The following is a 21,711-nucleotide window of genomic DNA, read 5'->3' on the forward strand; positions in this document are numbered from 1 at the left end:
ATATTCTTACCTTAAAATTACAGCTAATAGTTTAGAAAGGGTAAATCTATCTCCACTGTTACTTGGAAATACTGCAGCAAGGATTAAGGTAAAAAGTCCTATGAGGAGAAAAGAATTTAAAAATGGTACATGAGTTTAAATCTGTCAACATTGTTATTACCAACTTCATGTTTAAATAAGTAAAGTATATGCCTAACTTTTAAATTATTTTTTGTCATTCCTAAGAAAATGACTACAGTTAAATAATGACCGGAATGAAATGTTCAACATTCATGCATAAAATAGCCTCCAAACTAAACCATGTTTATTTCAACAGTACAGATCATGTACAGTCCTATTTATTTTAAACTAAGAGGAAACTTAAATCTTATTCAGAGTAACATTCTGACCTCATGATAATCAAGCTATGTTCTAAAGTTACTTTTATAGCTTCAAAAATACTTTTGTCTTCCAGATTTGAAAAGTGATTCAATCTTAAAAATAAAACACCTATCATAGGGCAAATTATAGTTCTGAAATAAGCAATTACATTTTAGCCAAAGGGTCTGGAAAAAGATCTCTGGAAAGGATGTGTGAAGAGAAAGGCAACTACAAAGAGCCAGCCTATAAAACTGTAATATATTGTTATATTAAAAATACTGTAAAGTATTTGAAGGAACATAAATAGCACAGGCTAAGGCATGAAATTACATTCATGCTTAACGACAGGGATAAATACAGCGAACATGTGTGTTGTTAGGCAGTGTCATCCTTGTGCGACCATCATAGAGCATACTTACATAAACCTAAATGGTATAGCCAACTACACAGCTAGGCTGTATGCTATAGCCAATTGCTCGCAGGCTACCAACTTGTATAGCCTGTTACTGTATTGAATACTCTAGGCAACCGTAACACAATGGTAACTATTTGTGTATCCAAACATATTTAAACATAGAAAAGGTAGAGTAAAAATACAGTATTATAATCTTATGGGAACACCATCGTATATGCAGTCTGTTGTTGACTGAAACATCATATGCAGCACCTGACTGTATACAGATTCACAGATTCAAAGGCAATTATAATAGACGAATATATATTAGAACTAATGTAAGAAACGATAACAAGATAAAAATGCTGTATATGTACACACATATATACTAGAAATATATACATTTATAATGAATAAAATAAAAATAACATATTTTTAAAGACAAATTTCTTACCAGATGTTGAAGATAAAATATTAACTATAGCAACTTGTGTGTCTGAAAGTGCTTCTTGATATGACAAATTTGCCAAAAACCACTAAAGAAAAAGAAAACCACAGTGAACCCAAATGAAAGACATGTTTACATCCATCATTACAATTCAGAGTTCCCTTTGTTGTTCTCCTCCTAAATACTGTTCTCATAAGATGTTTTAAAAGTTGCTTTGTATTGAAAAAAATCACAGGCTCCCAAAAAAGATAAACATTTATAATTATCAGACCTAAGATCTTGCTACCCAATTTCCCTTAAAAATTAACAATAGTTGGTTAACAATTAGCATTCAGGTTGTTTTTTTTTTTAATGAGGGTAAAATCAAGTATCAAATCAATTTTAAAATTTGCTTTACCTAGGCTAGGCATAGTGGCTCATGCCCATAACCCCAGCACTTTGGGAGGCTGAGGTGGGTGGATTGCTTGAGCCCAGAAAGACCAGCCTGGACAACATAGTGAAACCCCATTCCTACAAAAAAAAAAAAGACAAAAAATAGGCAGGAGTGGTAGCGTGCACCTGTACTCCCAGCTACTTGGGAGGCTGAGGTGGGAGAATTACTTGAGCCTGGGAGGTTGAGGCTCCATGACTGCCTCACTGCACTTCAGCCTGGGTGACAGAGAGACCATGTCTCAAAAAAAAAAAAAACTGCTTTATCTAAGTACTGCTGATACTCTGTTATCTAAATCATATTTAAATTTGGGAAAATCCTCCAACATTAGAATATGCACAGATGAATACAGCATAATGAGAAATCTATTAAACCAGATATGTGCATGGATATGGATGGACCTAGCTGGCCAGATGGATTGAAAAATAAAAGGCTATATTCACTTTGGAAATTTAGAAACGTCCTAAAATTTTATTAATGTCCTAAAAAATTGTTAATGCCCCAAAAATTGTTAATTTACTGGTTGTGATTGCTTTTCTGAATGTCAGTTTAGAAACACAACCCAAAGAGTTCTCATAAGTTTGGATACAGTGAAGGAAGTTTTCCAGCTATCAGTACTCTAAAAAGTAATTCTTCTCTTCCACTTATCCAGGTTAGGATGGAGAATAAGAAATAAGACTTAATTTGATAAAGCCTGGCAGGATGTGTATGTCCAAAGTAAATTAATTTTCACTGATAATTCATCCATTTTTTTGTAGATAACAACTTTTAACTATCTGAAACAACACTACTATGAATATACTAATTCGAGTACATGCCTGCCACCTGGTGTATAAGTACACAAGTGTCACTAAAGCATATACTCAAGAGGTGGATTGCTGGGTCAAGCAAAGTAAACTAACTACAAGTCTAATTGTTTCTGGTGTCTCTGTTACTTAATTCTGGTTGACTCAAAGTGTTATCCACTGAATGACTTATCTCTATTAAGAGAGAGACATCTCTCGATCTCTTTCAGAGCTTGTGGCTGAGTGGTGTTACACTAGCATTTACATTGCAAAGAAGCGGTAAAGACATATGATTGTAGAGCACTACCAGAAGGCAGCGAATGGTTGACAGACAGCCTAGTAGTCTCCATTCAGTGCATACTGTACTCAAGGCTAAAGCCAGAATGAAACTGTAGCAATGTGGTTTTGATTCCATCTGCAATCCTTTGATTTCCTAGATAATTACATTTGCCTATCTAGATAAAACGAAGTAACAACTGGTGAGATGGGTAATATCAAACATATATGGCAAGAGAACCCACAATCTGCCTGCACATGAAGTGCTAGAAAAGAAGCAAATTCTGCCCTTAATCTTATCTGTCAGAGATTTTCTCCATGAACAGATAATGCTCACAGAGTGATTATTAGCTTTCTTGACCCACTTCTCTTACTATTTGAATACTTAAATATTGTGCTCATTTTCCAAACAACCTCACTGGTCCATGCTAATACAAGGTAAAGAAATAAAAACAGATCACTTGGATAAGAAGCAGTCAAAGATCATAATAATTCTTCATTAGCTGTAAACTCTTTCCAGAATGACCTTCCCATTCTTTAACTCTCCCCAAACTCCATTCTCTGGCTCTTGTTTCCACAGCACACTCATCACAAAAGAGGACTCATCTCAACCATCCTCCAGTAAAAATTATCCATACGTCTCCCTTCATTATTTCAGAATTGAAGAAAACCATTTATGAATAATTATAGCAAATAACATATTTCATAATTTCATTAGTCATTCATTTTTAAATTGTCATAAAAGGTTAATATTTGACAAAAATTATATATGTTCAAGGTATATAACATCATGATTTAATATACACATAACATTGTCTGCTGATTACCATAGTCAAATTAATTAGCACATCCATCATCACCCATAGTTATCATTTTTTGTGTGTATGTGATGAACACACTTAAAAATCCACTCTTATTAAATGTAAAGAATATAGTATGGTTATCTGAGATCTCCATATATATTAGTCCCCAGGACTTATTCATTTTATAATTGAAACTATGTACTCTCTGACCAACACTTCCCAATTTCCCTAGCATTCTACCCGCTGGCAACCACCATTCTACTCTTTGCTTCTATTTTAGATTCTACATAGATAAGTGAGATCATATTTGTGAGTATTTGTGTTTCTATGCCTGGTTTATTTCATTTAGCATAATGTCTTCCAGGTTTGTCCACGTAGCTGCAAATGGCAGGATTTCCTTCTTTCTATAGCTGAATATTACATTATATTCTGCCATAAAAATGTACTATATATATATTCATCCGTTGATACACACTCAGGTTGTAGCCATATCTTGTCTATTGTGAATACTATAAAATAAACATGGAGGTCCAGACACCTCTTTGAGATACTGATTTCATTTACTTCGGATATATAGCAGGAGATATTCTTGAGAAAGCCAGTATCACCTAAATTATATTTAAAAAAAAACAAAAACAAATAAGACTAAAGATATTCAAAGACTGGCAAATACAGTAATCATTAACTCCTTTTGATTTACACTGTTGGATACATTAGACACTAGCCATACATGTCTACTGAGCAATTGAAATTGGCTGGTCTGAATTGAAATGTGCTTTAAGTATAATACATACTGGATTTAGGATATTTTAGTACAAAAAAAGAATGTAAAAGAAAAATATACTATGTAAATTGTTATTTTATAATAATAATAATTATATAATAATATGTCTTTATAGCAGATTTAAAGATACATGTAAATAGCCTTTTCAAGATTTTTTGAAATTATAGTAAAATATACATAAAATATACCATTTTGATCATTGTCAAGTGTACAGTTAGTGGTATAAAGTACATTCACATTATTACATAGTTTATTGATGAATAAAATTATTCATCAATAATTTTTATATCAACATGTCAAAATATTTTTACATATAGTGGGTTAAATACAACTATAATATTGAAATGCGTATCATCTGTTTCTTCTTCCTTTTTTAAATGCATCTACTAGATAATTTAAAACTACGTTTGGGGCCTGCATTTGAGGCTTATGTAATGTGTCTACTGAACAGCACTGCTCTTAACCTTATCTAAAGCTTATCATTCTATTAAGCTACGTTTCCAAAAAGCTAATTTTCTCTCAGTATCTGCAGGGAATTGGGTCTAGGACCCCAACCCCAAAGGTATCAAAATCCAAAGATGTTTAAGTCCCTTATATAAAACGGCATAGCATTTGCATACAACCTATACACATCCTTCCATATACTTTGAATCATCTCTAGATTACTTGTACCTAAGACAATGTAAATAGTTGTTATGCTATTGTTTTTTAATCTCTATTATTTTTATTACTGTATTGCTGTTCTTCTATTTTTTCACCTTCATTATTTTTGATCTGCAGTTGTTTGGATCCAAGGAGGCAGAACTCAAGGATTTGGAGGGCCAACTGTACATCCGGACTATATTCCTCTGACTTCCCAAAGGAATGCCTTTACTTTAATGATAACTTGATTAATATATTCTGCTAGGTAAACAGCAAGAAAATCTTTAGGATTTGTAAAATGATAATTATATATGTAATAAAAATAGTTTAAAGTCTCATATATTCATGCTATTTTATTATTTGGGATCTCTGCTTGTTTTAAATGAGTGTAAGGCAGGACTAAAATGTATTAATTATACGCTACCCAGTTTTCAAAGGAAATGTGTAATAAAAGCATCTGTAGCTGACCCTTGAACAACATAGTATTAGGGGAACCAGCCCTCATGCAGTAAAAAATCTGCTAACTTTTGACTCCCTCAAAATGTAACTAATAATAGCCCAATGGTGACTGGAAACTCTACCAATTACATAAGTAATGATTAACATACATTTTGTATGTTATATGTATAGAATACTGTATGCTTATAATAAAGTAAGCTAGAGAAAAGAAATGCTATTAAGGAAATCATAAGAAAGAATATATTTACTATGTGGAAATGAATCATCATATAAACGTCTTCATCCTGGTCAACTTCATGTTGAGTAAGTAGGCTGAGGAAGAGAAAGGATTGGTCTTGCTGTTTTAGGGATGGCAGAGATAGATGAAAATCTGTGTGTAAGCATTCCTGCACCATATAGACCTATGTTGTTCAAGGACCAACTATATATGAAAACAAGAGTAAAAAGATAAGAACCAGATTAGGCCGGGCGTAGTGTCTCACACCTGTAATCCCAGCACTTTAGGAGGCTGAAGTGGGCAGATCATGAGGTCAGGAGTTTGAGACTAGCCTGGCTGACATGGTAAAAACCCCGTCTCTACTAAAGATATAAAAAATTAGCCAGGCGTGGTGGCACACGCCTCAGCTGCTTGGGAGCCTGAGGCAGGATAATCACTTGAACCCGGGAGGCGGAGGATGCAGTAAGGTGAGACTGCTCCATCGAACTCCAGCCTGGGCAATAGGGTGAGACTCCGCCTCAAAAAAGAAAAAGAGCCAGATTAAATAGGTAATGGAGTGGGAGCCGGCTGTGGAAAATGATGATACAGTTTAAAGGAAGAAAGCTACTTCGGGTGAGCACACAACTCAACTGTAGGCAAAAAGGCAGGAAGGCAATAAGGAAAACCTGAGTTACACAGCTTATTGTCTATTAAAAGGAATTATCTCCCTTTCTTGGAAAAAGCAAACTTTTTCCTAACTTAAAACTCTGAGAGGAATGCATTATGTAAACTGTTTTATAATAACACTAGTCTTTCTAGCAGATTTTAAAATAGGTGCAGATAATAGCCTTTTTAAGAATTATTTTTTGAAATTAAAACATACATAAAATATGCCATTTTCATCATTTTTAAGTGTATAGTTAGTGGCATAAAGTACATTCACATTGTTGTGCAACCATCACCCCATCCATCCACAGTATTTTTTCATCTTATAAAACTGAAACTATCTGTTAGCTCTCTGGTTTCACAATGTATTTTAAGTTGATATTTTTTAAAGACAATTTATGGTCAAAGTGACCCAAGCGTCTATTGACACAAGAATGAATAAACAAAAGATGGTCTATCTGTACAATGAAAGATCATTCTGCTTTCAAAAGAAGGGAAATTCTGACACATGTTACAACCCTGATGAACCCAGAGGACATTAGGCTAAGTGAAATAAACGAGTCTCAAAAAGACAAATGCTGTATGATTCCATTCGACATGAGGTACTTATGAGTAGTCAAATCTATCTGAACAGAAATAGAATAGTGGTGGCCAGGGGTTGGGGGAGGCAGGAATGAGGAGTTACAGTTTAAAGAATAGTTTCAGTTTTACAAGATGAAAAAGTTCTGTGGATGGATGGGGTGATGGTTGTGTAACAATGTGAATGTACTTTATGCCACTAACTGTACACTTAAAAATGATCAGGGCCAGGTGTGGTGACTTATGCTTGTAATCCCAACATTTTAGAAGGCTGAGGCAGGGGGATCATCTGAGGTCGTGAGTTCAATACCAGCCTGACCAACATGAAGAAACCCTGTCTCTACTAAAAATACAAAATTAGCCAGGTGTGGTGGTGCATGCCTACAATCCCAGCTGCTCAGAAGGCTGAGGCAGGAGAATTGCCTACTGGGAGGTGGAGGTTGTGGTAAGCCAAGATCATGCCATTGCATTCTAGCCTGGGCAACAAGAGCAAAACTCCGTCTTGGAAAAAAAAAAAAGGTTAAAATGGTATACTTTATGTACATTTTATTATAGTTTCAAAAAAGAATTCTTAAAAAGGCTATTATCTGCACATATCTTTAAATCTGCTATAAAGAATAGTGTTATTAGTAGAGCCAGGGAATGGAGAAAAAATGAGCTATTCAATGAGTATAAAAGGCAAAATCATAAAGTTAAAAAAATTTTATAATCAGGCTAATAACACTGACATTAGCATTGCACTATTTACTGTTATAAGATGCCCAATATACATTTGAATCTTAAAGGCTCATAATTAAAAACCTTGCATTAGGCTACTTCAAATGATGTGTACACAAAATAGCATGGAAGTTCATTTTTTAAATTCTGCATGTTAGAGTTCTCACTAACTCTGATAAGTCTCTAATCCTAGCTTAGCCCAAAATAACAATACTTTATCATTATTCTGTCTGAAATCTTAAGCACATTTTTCAGTTTCTATATAAATAATACAACCAAAAATTCTATAGAAATATACTGAGTACTTGATAATATAATGCTTAACTTCATTTATGTGAATATAAAACTGCAAAACACTTATTTGAAAAAAACAAATCAATGCACAGTAAACTCTTATCTGGATATTTACTAGCCTTTGTGTGTGTGTGTGTATATATATATATACATACATATATGTATATCAGTGTAAAATAACTAAATTCATAATCCTGACCATAAGGCAATGCTAAATTCTGAAGAACTTACCAAATTGTGTGTGTTCGTAAGTTTGTGTATATATATAAATAGCTGAAGTGTTATAGGACTTATTGAATTCTAACTCTCTGAGGTATATCAAGCATTTACTAATTTGATACCCTAACTTCCTACTGGTATCGAATAGCAGAGTTAAAAGTTATGATTAAATAACCTAATTGTCTCACATTTCAATCCTATATTGTTGATATGTATACTGTCTTAAAATTCAAGTTTCAAACATCATATGCAAACATATCATAAAAAGACCTACCACAAAGCAAAAAAAAAAGCTAATTTTTGCTACTTGAGTTGCAGTAAGTTTCCCCACAGTTTTCAGTATGGATTCTTGTTCTTTCACAGGATATGACATGCGAGACAACTTTGCTTCCAAGGCATGGCTTGATGGAAGCTGTCGAATCTCCATGATATTACTGAACCTCACACGAGACTTTTTGGGAGCTTAAAAGGAAAAGCGTAATACAAAATAATTAAATGACTCCTCTCCAACAAAAGTTACAAGTTTTAATTTATCGATAAATGCATAAGCTCATCTATGATCAGAGTAAGACCAGTCAAAGTAAACCAGAGGTATATCATTACCTGAGGCAGCTTTGTTCACTTAAGAGAGTTAACAGAAAAAAATGTTTTCATCTACAAAAATGTTGTACGGCCGGGCGCGGTGGCTCAAGCCTGTAATCCCAGCACTTTCGGAGGCCGAGGCGGGTAGATCACGAGGTCGAGAGATCGAGACCAACCTGGTCAACATGGTGAAACCCCGTCTCTACTAAAAAAATACAAAAAATTAGCTGGGCATGGTGGTGCGTGCCTGTAATCCCAGTTACTCAGGAGGCTGAGGCAGGAGAATTGCCTGAACCCAGGAATCAGAGGTTGCGGTGAGCCGAGATTGTGCCATTGCACTCCAGCCTGGGTAACAAGAGCGAAACTCCGTCTCAAAAAAAAAAAAAAAAAAAAAAAAAAAAGAAAAATGTTGTAAAAGGTTTAAAATGAGACTGCTATTCAAACAAGGTTTCTGCAATTATGTACTCTGTATACACAATGCCTATTTCAGGATTTTAGTATGATTATTATTTTAGTATTTCTAGTAAAACTTTATTTGGATTTTTCCTCATGCATATCTAATTTATGAGAATTAGTTTCCTGGGCACGCATGCAGAATAATTCTCTATAGGTCCATTCCTTGCAAGGGAAATTATGGATAAATACTGCACATTACATTAAAAGTGGCATTCTTTACTAAATTCACAGAACTAGCAAAAATATTATAATTTGCTATCAGGGTCGTTGAGGGCATAAATAAGAGGATATTATTTGTTTTTTAAAACAGTATACACACACACACACATATGCATATATATACACACGTGTGTACATATATATAATGAAACCATAGAGATTTCTCATATTTAAAAGAAAAATCATAATACAAAATAATTAAATGATTCCTCTCCAACAAAAGTCACAAGTTTTAATTTACTGATAAATGTATAAGTTCACCTATGATCAGAGTAAGACAAAGTAAACCAAAGGTATATCAGTTGAAATATACAAAATTTCCAGTTGAAATAATACAAAAATGATTGTACTATATTCGATTCACAATCCATCAAACTTCCAGAAGACTTGTAGGCTGAGCCAACACCATACAGAGCAGAAGAACTACAGGGTGACTTCATTTAACCCACATCATCACTAAGTTTTGAGGTGGTTTGAATAAAGCGAAACTTTCTACCCATTTCCAAGTTATGGAATGCTAAGTTTTGCTTACTTTTTTCAGTATCAATGTTTGTGCTCTCAGGTTTTTCACTTGGAAGATCATGAAATTTCACAGGAACATACAGAGGTTCACTCTGGAATGTAATAGAAAAAAATTTAAACAACAAATATAAAAGCTAATAGACTGGTTAAAATTTAAATGGATGATACATAGACACAAATACCATCTAAAACGTGGTTGTTCACCACCATGCTTAGAGAGCATAACTTTCCCAAAATGCATTTTCCAGACTTAAGAAAGGAAACAACAGATCCAAACAGGTACAATGACAGAAAAGAATCAGTTTACACTTTAGAAATGTAATATAACAGTATTGGTATATTATGATATTTCATATTTAAATGTCATAAAAACATTATCTCTCTCTTAGCTAACAGATACTATCTCAGCTAACAGTTTATCTCTGATTCCTTTTCATTCATTTAACAAACGCTGAGCTCCTACTATGTCAGACACTGTTCTAAGTCCTGGGAATATAAAGGTGAATAAAAGTAGTCTCTTCCTCAGTGATCATGCAGTGTAACAGGGAAGACAGACAACAAACTGATAATCAGGTATATAGTATGTATTTATATTTACCAAATTATCTCCTCTTACTGTGTAAAATTCAATTAAAAACTAGAATTCTTGAAGACTTTTACACAAAATAGCTACTTACTACTTATCAATTCTTACTATGTATTGAGTACCAAGTCTAGAGCAGTTAAACATATATTTCTCATTAGCCATCACAAAAATTTTATAGAATATGGCCAATGCAGTAGTTCTTGCCTGTAATCCCAGCATTCTGGGAGGCTGACATGGGCATATCACTTGAGGTCAGGAGTTCAAGACCAGCCTGGCCAACATGGTGAAACCCCATCTCTACTAATATACAAAAATTAACTGAGTGTAGTGGTGGGTGCCTGTAATTCCAGCTACTCAAAAGGCTGAGGCAGGAAAATCGCTTGAATCTAGGAGATCAAGGTTGCAGTGAGCTGAGATCGTGCCACTGCACTCTAGCCTGGGCAACAGAGCAAGACTCCATCTCAAAACAATAATAATAATAATAATTTTATAGAATAAAGCTGAGACATAAAGTAACCAAATATAAACAAAAGAATTAAAGCCAGGTTTGTCTACAAGTAGTTATAGACAAACTAGAACTACTCCATGTAGTTATAAAGTCCTACTCCAAGTAGTTATAAATTCCTTAACTGTTTTTGCAAATGTTCTTCAGATGATCCATATTTAAGGTACAAATCTCCAAATAGGCTAACTCTTCAAAATTAACAGAACTTTTTTTTATGTCTCTTATCTTTTAACTCGTGGTATAGAACTCTGCCAATAAAAAAAAAAAATCAGTAAATGAAAGGACAGTAGATCTGGAAAGAGACATAATCTCTTTGTTCTACTGAACTTTTCAATATAGCATCTGGCCTAGAGCAATTTGACGTATCCATCTTACAGATAATAGCAAGAATTAGTACAAGAATAGTCAGAAGAACAGGCTGCCATCTCAACTGTGCCTTCTGTACTGATAGAGACAAATGATATTATTTTACTGATGCTTAAGATACTGGGGGGAAAAAAATTCTTCATAGTACCTAGTAACCTACTCTGCATGTCATTGCAGTTCTAAAAAATAGAGAGACAAACAAAAAAACTCTACTGTGAATAAGGTCACGAAGCCAGTGCTTCACAAATTGGTATTAATTTTAGAGTAACTAAAACTTTTCTCAGATAAAATGCCATGTTTGGAAAGAAAACAAGTATCATTAAAAATATATTTTAAAGAGATGCCAGCCTGAGCACATAGCAAGACCATGTATCTAAAAAAATAATAAAAAATTAGTGGTGGAGTATGCTTGTATTCAGGAGGCTGAGGCAAGAGGATCACTTAAGCTCAGTAATTCAAAGTTACAATGAGCCATAACCATGCCACTGTACTCAACCCCAGACAACAGAGCCAGATCCTGTCTCTAAAAAGAAATCTAAAAATAAAAAATAAAATAAGAGATGCCTGAGTTATCATCTTAAAAATCCAGATTTTTATATACTACCTCTCCAACTAGATGATAAACACTTAAAATAAGTGACTATGTCATTACTTGATTTATTACCTGTCCCCTCGCAAATATGCAGCACACACACACACACACACAACAACAAAGCTGTATTTTCAGAGCCTAGAACAAGTATTTAACACATATTTGTCACTATTAAAAATTTGTGGAATAAACAAATGAATAATTTGCCTATATACTCTCAGTGTCAAAAATATTTGTTTCTAAATTACAATAATCATGCATGAAGTGAAAAAGCTGATTAGTAACAAAGGATTGTCTTTTACTATTTTCACTCCTTAACCAGTTTCCCCTTGCCCTCTCTCTTCAGAGGTAGCTAAATTATTTACCTCTAGGCTCCAGGTATCCCTAAAGAGTAAAAAAGTACCAAATTAAAGTCCACATGACAGGCACTCAATACTGAGCTATATCTATGTTGTAATATAGCTTTGCTGCCACCAGAACTGTTTCAGTTCTTCCTACATAGCTCAACTCCACCTCTCCATTCCTGATAAGAAAAGAAACACTTACCAAAGAACTATTCATAGTTGTATCTGTCGTGCAAGCAGCAAAGTAACCTTCAGCATCTGCAAACTAAACACAGATAACAAGAACAAAATTCAATTAAACTTACATTATACTGTAGGAGTAGTCAGACATGGCTCAAAGAAATAGAAGCAAAAATCCAGAATCAACCTATAAGGGGATAACTGCTACTACTAATAATAGCTGCTAATGTCACATACTCACCATTGCTACGAAGGTATTATCTTCATTTTATTGATTAAGAATTTGAGGGTGAGAGATTTTTAACCCTGACAGTCAGGATTAAAAAGTTAGTCTAACACCAAAGCATGCGCTTTTCACAACATGATTATAACACTTCAGATAAGTAGGGAAAGGAGGGATGGGTTAGTTAAAAAGTCAAGTAACAGGCAAAAGCTAGTTGATCATTTGAGGTCAGGAGTTCAAGTCTAGCCTGACCAACATGGTGAAACCCTGTCTCTACTAAAAATACAAAAAAATTAGCTGAGCATGTTGGCAAGCACCTGTAATCTCAGCTACTTGGGAGGCTGGGACAGGAGAATCACTTGAACTCTAAAAGTGGGGACTGCAGGGAGCCAAGATCGTGCCACTGTATTCCAGCCTGGGCGACAGAGTGAGACTCCATCTCAAAAAAAAAAAAAAAAACAAACAAACAAAAAAAAGGGGGGGAAGTAACATCTCAGTATTATTATGAAATTAGTTATTAGTTTTGACCTCAAAAACCCCTGAATGAGACCAAGCACAGTGGCTCATGCCTGTAATCACAGCACTTTGGGAGGCTAAAGTAGGCAGATCACTTGAGGTCAGGAGTTTGAGAGCAGCCTGGCCAACACAGTGAAACCCCATCTCTACTAAAAAACACAAAAATCAGCTGGGCAAGGTGGCACGCACCTGTAATCTCAGCTACTCGGGAGGCTGAGGCAGGAGAATCACTTGAACCAGGAGGCGGAGGTTGCAGTGAGCACAGATCATGCCACTGCACTCCAGCCTGGGCCACAGAGCGAGATTCCATCTCAAAAAAAAACCTGAATGATTTCAAGGCCTGGACCACTTTGAGAATCACTGTGCTAATACTAGATAAGTAGGATTTCATTTCATATCCACAGCCAGTCTATCATTATCTCTGCTGAAAGTCTGAAGAGGTTAAATAACTTGCCCAAAGTCAAAACTTGGCAAGTGATAAAACAAGATTCAAACACTAGGGCCCATGCTATAAAAGAACCCCAACAAATCATTAACAAAAAGGCAGTCAATGTAGAAAAATTAGACATAGACAACACACAGGAGCTCTACTTTTGTTTTCTACAAAAGCAAACACAAACAGGTACAGTAAACAAGATGCCACTGTTTACCTGTCAAGTTAGCAAATGTTAGGATTTTGGTAAAGGTTCAATCATGAGACTTAATGAGTGTTTAACACGTGTTTAATTATATACTACTAACAAAGATAGGAATTAATGCAACCATTACAGACTGTAATTTAGCAATAAGAATTAAAAGCTTTAAAAATGACATTATTTGGCCGGGCACAGTGGCTCTTGCCTTTAATCCCAGTACTTTGGGAGACCAACGCAGATGGATTGCTTGAGGTCAGGAGTTCAAAACCAGCCTGACCAACATGGCAAAACCCTGTCTCTACCAAAAATACAAAAATGAGTCAGGCATGGTGGCGGATGCCTGTAATCCAAGCTACTCAGGAGGCTGAGGCAGATTCACTTGAATCCGGGAGGCAGAGGCTGCAGTGAGATAAGATTGCCCCACTGCAGTACAGCCTGAGCAAGAGAGTGAGACTCTGTCTCAACAACAACAACAAAAGGAATGAAGTACAGATACACTACAACATGGATAAACCCTGAAAACAAACAATTCCATTTTTGTTTTTATTTTATTTTTTTGAGACAATCTCGTCTCACTCTGTCACCCAGACTGGAGTGCAACAGCTCAATCTCAGCTGTCTGCAACCTTCACCTCCCAGGTTCAAGCAATTCCCATGCCTCAGCCTCCCAAGTAGCTGAGATTACAGGAGTGCACCACCATGACTGGCTAATTTTTTGTTATTTTTAGTAGAGACAAGGTTTCACCATGTTAGCCAGGCTGGTCTTGAACTCCTGGCCTCAAGTGATCCATCCGCCTCAGTTTCCTAAAGTGCTGGAATAATAGGCATGAGCCACTCCACTCGGCCCAACTACATTTTTGTAAAAAATAAAAAATACACACATGAAAAGAATGGCAGGATATATGTCAAAATATCATCAGTGGTTCTTCCTTGAATGGTAGGATTGATTTTCCTCTTTTTGTTCTTCTGTATTTTCTAAATTTTCAACAATATACCTATGCTAATACATATGCAATTTATTCCCACATGTGATACGATGTATATGTATTTCTACAATGTATATGTACTACTTGTGCAAAGTAAAAAACACATATTCATATTTTGATAAGTTAAATTTGTGCACATGAGTACACATTTCAGGCTTCACCTAATAAAAAATATTTTTGTTTTTTATTTCTTTTTCTTTTTCTTTTTTTTTGAGATGGTGTCTCACTCTATCGCCAGGCTGGAGTGTAGTGGCATGATCTTGGCTCACTGCAACCTCCATCTCTTGGGTTCAAGCAATTCTCCTGCCTCAGCCTCCCAAGTAGCTGGGACTACAGGTGTGTACCACCACACTCAGGTAATTTTTGTATTTTTAGTAGAGACGGGGTTTCACTCTGTTGGCCAGGATGGTCTCGGTCTCCTGACCCATGATCTGCCTGCCTTGGCCTCCCAAAGTGCTGGGATTACAGGTGTGAGCCACCATGCCTGACCTATTTATTTTTCTTTTAAGTGACAGGGTTTCAACATGTTGCCCACGCAAGTCTTGAACTCATGAAGGTGAAGAAATCTGCCTACCTTGGCCTCCCAATGTGCTAGGATTAAAGGCAAGAACCACCAAGTCCAACTTCAAAAGCAATTATTGAAAAGCCCCTGATTGCTGGGTGCAGTGGCTCATGGCTGTAACCCCAGCAGTTTTGGAGGCCAAGATTGGAGGACTGCCAGAGGCCAGACTTTGAGACCAGCCCGAGCAACATAGTGAGACACTGTCTCTACAAAAAATACAAAAATTAGTGGGTGTGACAGTGCGTGGCTATGTGCTCAACTACTTAAGAGACTGGGGCAAGACGATTGCTTGAGCCCAGGAGTCCAAAATTATAGCAAACTATGATTAAACCACTGTACTCCAGCCTGGGCAACAAAGTGAGACTCTGTCTCTAAAAATAAATAAGTAATTTTAAAAAGAATGTACTTATTAGACAAGACAAGAAACAATACTATTTTAACCCACAAAAAAAAAAATACACACAAAAGAAAAAGATTAATAGAAGCAGAAAATAATACAGTGGTTACTAGGGTTTGGAGGAAAGAACAAACGGGTTATTTATAAGTCTGTGTACAGACTATCTAGGATGATGAAAAATTCTGGAGCTGATGGTTGTACAGCAAAGTAAATGTACTTAATGCCACTAGTAAACATTTAAAAATAGTTAAAATGGTATATTTCGCATTATATATATATTTAAATAAGAATTTTTAAAAGGATTAATATAAAAGTTTTATAATCCTTCATTCTCAATAATTCAAATTTCTACTTCTATGAGGAAGACCTATCAATAAACTCACATTTCTTTCAACACTATGAATGAGCATGTTATATTACATCAAAGAATATAATTTGATTAGCCAAAAATCTAAAGGATGTCCAGAAATATAATATTTTCATTTTAATATATAAAACTTTGAATTTATTTCCAGAATCCACCTAACAATTAGAAGGTTCTTATCCAATCTGCAAATGATAGACTCTTAATATTGGTCTTATTCCTTACTTTCATCCTCATCTCCACATTAATTGATTTGGGCTAATTCAACAATGTTTACAACTCAGAAAATGTCATGGGGTAAGAGTTCTCACAAAATATTCTGATACTAAGTTGATTAGAAGAACAAATTTAAAATTTTGGGCAAAAGTAGGTTTTCTTATATCTTCACTCACTTAACTGAACAACTTAAAATCTGACTGTCTTTAAAGAAACTAATACATCTTTAAACTTCCCTTCCCAACAGACACTTAACATTAAAAACTTACAAAAGCAGCATGCTTTCCTCGAAGTCCTCTTGTACACTGTTGTCTCCATGGCTTCCAAATAATAAAGCCCAAAAGGTACAAAACAAACATAGAAGTTTTTGCAAAGGTGCTGAAGAATGGTTTGTTGTACTGGGTAAAAACATACTGTAGAGGAAAAAGTTATGCAGACAACTATGAGATGACCTTAAATCTTATGACTCATCTCCAAGATAAAGTCACTACATGATTGTAACTCTTTAGAAGTTCACTTAGAAAGGAAAAGTCAAAGGGAAAACAAAAATATTTTAGATTCATTTCTGAATACTGTATTTTGCATACAAAAGGATATCACCAAAGCAGCAAGAACCTCCAAAAATAAGTTTGTTTCAACATTCATTGAAACCTACTATGAAACAGTGGATATGCTAGGAGCTAAAGAAAACCAAAACAGGGCCAGGCATGGTGGCTCACACCAATAATCCCAGCACTTGGGGAGGCTGAGGCAGGCGGACTGCTTGAGCCCAGAATTTCAACACCAGCCTGGGCAACATGGGAAAACTCTGTCTCTACAAAAAAATAGAAAAATTAGCCAGGTGTGGTGGCATGCACCCCATAGTCCCAGCTACTTGGGAGGCTGAAGCAGGAGGACCCCTTGAACCCACAAAGGTTGAGCCTGCAGTGAGCCATGATCAAGCCACTGCACTCCATCCTGGGTGACAGAGCAAGACCCTACCTCAAAAAGGAAAAAAAAAAAAAAGAGAAATAAGGAAAATTATCCTGCCCTTGGAGAGCTTGACATCTAATAGAGGAGATGTATATGAAGAGAGTACAGCATAATGTGTCAGGTACCAAGAGCAAAATTTAGGATGCAAGAGCAAAAGGAAACTGACAAATTTCAAAGTTATGGAAGTTTCTTCAGGTAGACTGTTTTTTTGTTTGTTTGTTTTTAGTATATTGTGAATATAAACTCCCAATTTTTTATACCCTAAGAAAAGAAAATTCCTAGTTACATGCACTAAAAAGGTGTAGAAAAAATAAAACAACCCAGGAGGAACATGCAACTCTAGGATGTATGGTGGTCAGCACCATTTAACACTAAAAGAAACGATGGCTCCAGGCCAGGTGCAGTGGCTCACAACTGTAATCCCAGCACTTTGGGAGGCCAAGGCAGGCAGATGACTTGAGGTCAGGAGTTCAAGACCAGCCTGGCCAACATGGTGAAACCCTATCTCTACAAAAAATACAAAACTTTGCAGCGCATAAGGGCACGCGCCTGTCATCCCAGGTACTCAGGAGGCTGCAGCAGGAGAATAGTTTGAACCCAGGAGGCAGAGGTTACAGTAAGCCAAGAGGGCACCACTGCACCACTCCAGCCTGGGCAACTGAGTGAGACTCTGTCCCCGGCCTCCCTGAAAAAAGAACCAAAAAAGAAACAATGACTCGTACAAAAAAATGACCAAATCCATGTAGGGAGCAGAAAATGTACAAGATGAGCCCAGGGCATCTTGTGGTGGAAAGAAAGTGTTAAAGATTAATAAGACACTAGGCGTAGTGGCTCATGCCTGTAATCCCAGAACTTTGGAAAGCCAAGGTGGGTGGATCACTTGAGGTCAAGAGTCTGAGACGAGCCTGACCAACGTGATGAAACCAACCCAGTCTCTACTAAAAATACAAAAATTAGCTGGGTGTGGTAGCAGGCACCTATAATCCCAGCTACTCAGGAGGTTGAGGCAGGAGAATTGATTTAACCCAGGAGATTGAGGTTGCAGTAAGCCGAGATCTTTCCATTGCACTCCAGCCTGGGTAACAAGAGTGAAACTCCATCTCAAAAAAAAAAAAGAAGACGAATATAGTCATATAAAAAGACTTAAAGAATTCCAGCTAATAAATGTAAAAATAAATACGAAAGAACTCAAAAAAAAAAAGTCACCGTTTTGCAAATCCTAATGTAATACTCTATCTGGACAACTTAAACATGTGGATATTCAATTATTACCTAAAAGCTGATGAGGAACTTTACAGTACTTAAATTGGCATCATCTAAAATGAGACTTGCAGTCATTATGTATGTCAGGCTGGAATAAGAATTACTCAGTACCCCAAAGTATTCTTTCCTAAAAACTAAACCTAAATCAAGACTTTACACCTAACTACCACTTTACTACCACTCTACTAAATGGTGACATTGTTTTGTATCCTGATAAATATTTCACTAGAAAGTATTTACAGAAAGAAATTTAGAAAAAAAGCCAAGAGAAACACTTTCAAATATTAGTAAATATGCATACAATCTCTCTAAGTAACCCTCCTTAAAGATACAAGAAAATTGTATAAAACAATAAAAAAGATCTTTTCAGTTTTAACTTGAAGTGGCAATAATTCACTATTTTTTTAAAAAATTCAATAGCATTTAAGATACTGCTTTTACCAACTGTAATGGCTACAGTTACTACAGGTTAACAGTAACACTGCGGCGGTAATGTAACATCCCTGGACCAAAGATACATACCGAAGTAAGTTCAGATGAAGCAACCCATATGACATCAACAAGCAGGAGAATAACAATCCCAAGAGCCATTCGCCTGCGCTGACTGAAGCCACTGTTCTGGGAGTTCATTCGGTTCATGATAAATACACACACCATTTGCAGTCTGTTTTTTTTTTTAAATATAAATCACATTAGAGATGATTTTAGAAAAACACCCATTAAAAATGAGAAAATTAGTATAACAGAAACATCTGACATTTGTTAGCTAATGTTCAGTGTGAAAGTTACATAGTGGATAAACATGTGGAATTTACCTTGTCTTAAGAGCCTTTCTGAGATCTTCAAGAGCAATGCCGCAAAACTTGGCAAATCTCAGTCTAAAAGGAGGTGAAGAACTCAGCGCCCCTAAAAATAACCACGAAAATGATGCTATGAAAAGGTCAACAACTTCAAGGTAAGATTCATCACACCGTTTTTCACTCTTCACCTTCAAACTGAAAGCAAATGGAAGAAAAGGACCCGAAATGTGTTAAACATACTTGCCACCTTTCTCTATATTTTCATGGTATCCACTGTACGCTTCAGATTTTACTTAGAGAAATACACAATACAGGGGGGAAAAATATTCAACATATGGCAGATTTAAGAATAGTTTACTAATGGAAAATAGCTTCTCCAGTTTCACAAATACAGAACTCCATTCACCTCTCCCTCCAGAGGAATCCACCCCTAGGGACGGCGTCTAGACACTGTTTCTAAAAGTGTCTTTTCTGTCCCTGACCTCCTGGAGTGGAATTTGGTTATCGGAGAGTAAGTGATTTGTTGTGAGTCTTGAAGGCTCCTTTCCAATCTCCTCACGTGGTAAGAGAAAAGGATTCTCCACGCTCCCCAACCCACTCCTGTCAATACATCCAATCATTTTAGAAGAAACAGCTGGAAAAAGGAAGACGACTCCTTTTTTGGACCAGGAAAGGAACTTAAGGCAGCGACGCCTCCCCGGGAAGCCAAGGCAAGGGCGCAAGCTCAGCTTTCTAGATTGCCAGGGTGGGCGCACGACTGGAGCGCCCCTGTCAGCTCCCGCTCCCTCCGCCCCTGGAGACCTTCAAGGTTTCGGTCAAGGCGCTCCGGCGGCCACCAAGGGCTGAAGGTGGTGCTGTTGGTAGGCACTCGGTCCCGGTTAGGGCTCCAGTGATGTCGGGGCCCTTCCCTGCCTGCCTACCTGGCCTTCCTGCCCCGCGATGGCGTCGTGGCGGCACCATGAGCGGACCCGGGCCAGGCCCCGTAGCCGCCCAGCGCCACGGCCGCGGCCTCGGACTCACAGAGCCGTCACGGCACCTGACATCGCACCGCACTGGAGGCCCAGCTCCTGAAGCCGCGGTTCCCCTCAGGGAGAGGCCGCCGACACCACACAACTCCACTCGGCCCAGGAGGGCGTGGAGCGGGTAAGGGGAAGGGACAGCGCAGGCAGCTACTATGGCCGCGGAGGCCGGGAGCTCTGCCCTGGCCTCGGCCCCGCCCCCGCCCCCGGCTGGCCAGCCCCCGCGGCCCCGCCCCCCCAGCCCGAAGGTGGGGGCACGCGTGACGTCATGGAGGCGCGACGGCGGACAGCGCCGGGGTCGCGTATTTAGTGTGGCTAGGCAGCGCCAAGGGGAGTAATGCGAGGCGCTGGGCACCGAGCGACGATACACGGTGGCGATGCGAAAGGAGCGAAGATAGGAAGAAGGGAAGTAGGGCGAGGTGGAGGAAGAAGAGGGAAGCGAGCGTGGGTGTCTGAGGCAGAGCGATGGACGAGGGAGTGGCCAAACCTCCAGATGGCTCGCCCTAGAACGAAAGCTAGCAGCTCCGTTTCACAAACTGCGAACCTGAAGCTTTGGATATCCCTTTCTCGAAGAGAGGACCGAAACACGAAGTGTTTTAGAGTGCTTTTGTTTCCTGAAACCTTTTGTATATAAACAAGATCTCGACTCTACGAGTTACAAGCTACATCCTGGGGCAAGCTACTTCAACTTTTCTGTCCTTCGGTTTCCTCGTCTAAAAATGGAGATAATGATAGTACCTGCCACATCTGCTTTTTTGTGTGTATGCCAGGGATGCATGAGTTTACATATGTGAAGGACTTAGATCAATTCATGGCTCATAATAAGAACCTCCCAAACGTTAGCAATTTTTTGTTCGTTTGTTTTGAGACAGGGCCTCACTCTGCCATCCAGGCTGGAGTGCAATGGCACAATCTCAGCTCATTGCAACCTCTGTTTCCCGGACTCAAGTGATTCTCCAGCCTAGCCTCCAGTGTAGCCGGGATTACAGGCGCAAGCCATCAACCCCCAGCTAATTTTTATACTTTTTTTTTTTTTAAGTTTTGCTCTTGTTACCCAGGCTGGAGTGCAATGGCAAGATCTCGGCTCACAGCAACCTCCGCCTCCTGGGTTCAGGCAATTCTCCTGCCTCAGCCTCCTGAGTAGCTGGGATTAAGGCATGCACCACCATGCCAAGCTAATTTTTTGTATTTTTAGTAGAGACGGGGTTTCACCATGTTGACCAGGATGGTCTCGATTTCTTGACCTCGTGATCCACCCGCCTCGGCCTCCCAAAGTGCTGGGATTACAGGCTTGAGCCACAGCGCCCGGCCTAATTTTTATACTTTTTAGTAGAGACGGGGTTTCCCCATGTTGG

At 37.6% G+C, this 21,711-nt stretch overlaps 1 protein-coding gene across 2 annotated transcripts in view; it reads right to left on the minus strand.

The window, feature by feature from the left end:
- The window catches only part of SLC35F5 (solute carrier family 35 member F5), a 43,176-nt gene extending 22,663 nt beyond the window's left edge, over positions 1–20,513 (minus strand). For both annotated transcript variants that reach the window (XM_002749509.7, XM_017973521.4), the window contains exons 1-9: positions 20,258–20,513; positions 19,353–19,443; positions 19,060–19,201; positions 16,572–16,715; positions 12,427–12,489; positions 9,842–9,923; positions 8,327–8,514; positions 1,209–1,290; positions 11–98 (exon numbers count right to left, since the gene is read on the minus strand). In XM_002749509.7, coding sequence (XP_002749555.1) covers positions 11–98; positions 1,209–1,290; positions 8,327–8,514; positions 9,842–9,923; positions 12,427–12,489; positions 16,572–16,715; positions 19,060–19,201; positions 19,353–19,443; positions 20,258–20,297 — 920 coding nt within the window. In that variant the 5' untranslated portion in view covers positions 20,298–20,513. The remainder of the gene's footprint in view (positions 1–10; positions 99–1,208; positions 1,291–8,326; positions 8,515–9,841; positions 9,924–12,426; positions 12,490–16,571; positions 16,716–19,059; positions 19,202–19,352; positions 19,444–20,257) is intronic.
- Positions 20,514–21,711: the final 1,198 nt, after the last annotated feature.

The sequence above is a fragment of the Callithrix jacchus genome, chromosome 6, assembly GCF_049354715.1.
Source record: "Callithrix jacchus isolate 240 chromosome 6, calJac240_pri, whole genome shotgun sequence".
NCBI classification, from domain to species: Eukaryota; Metazoa; Chordata; class Mammalia; order Primates; family Cebidae; genus Callithrix; species Callithrix jacchus.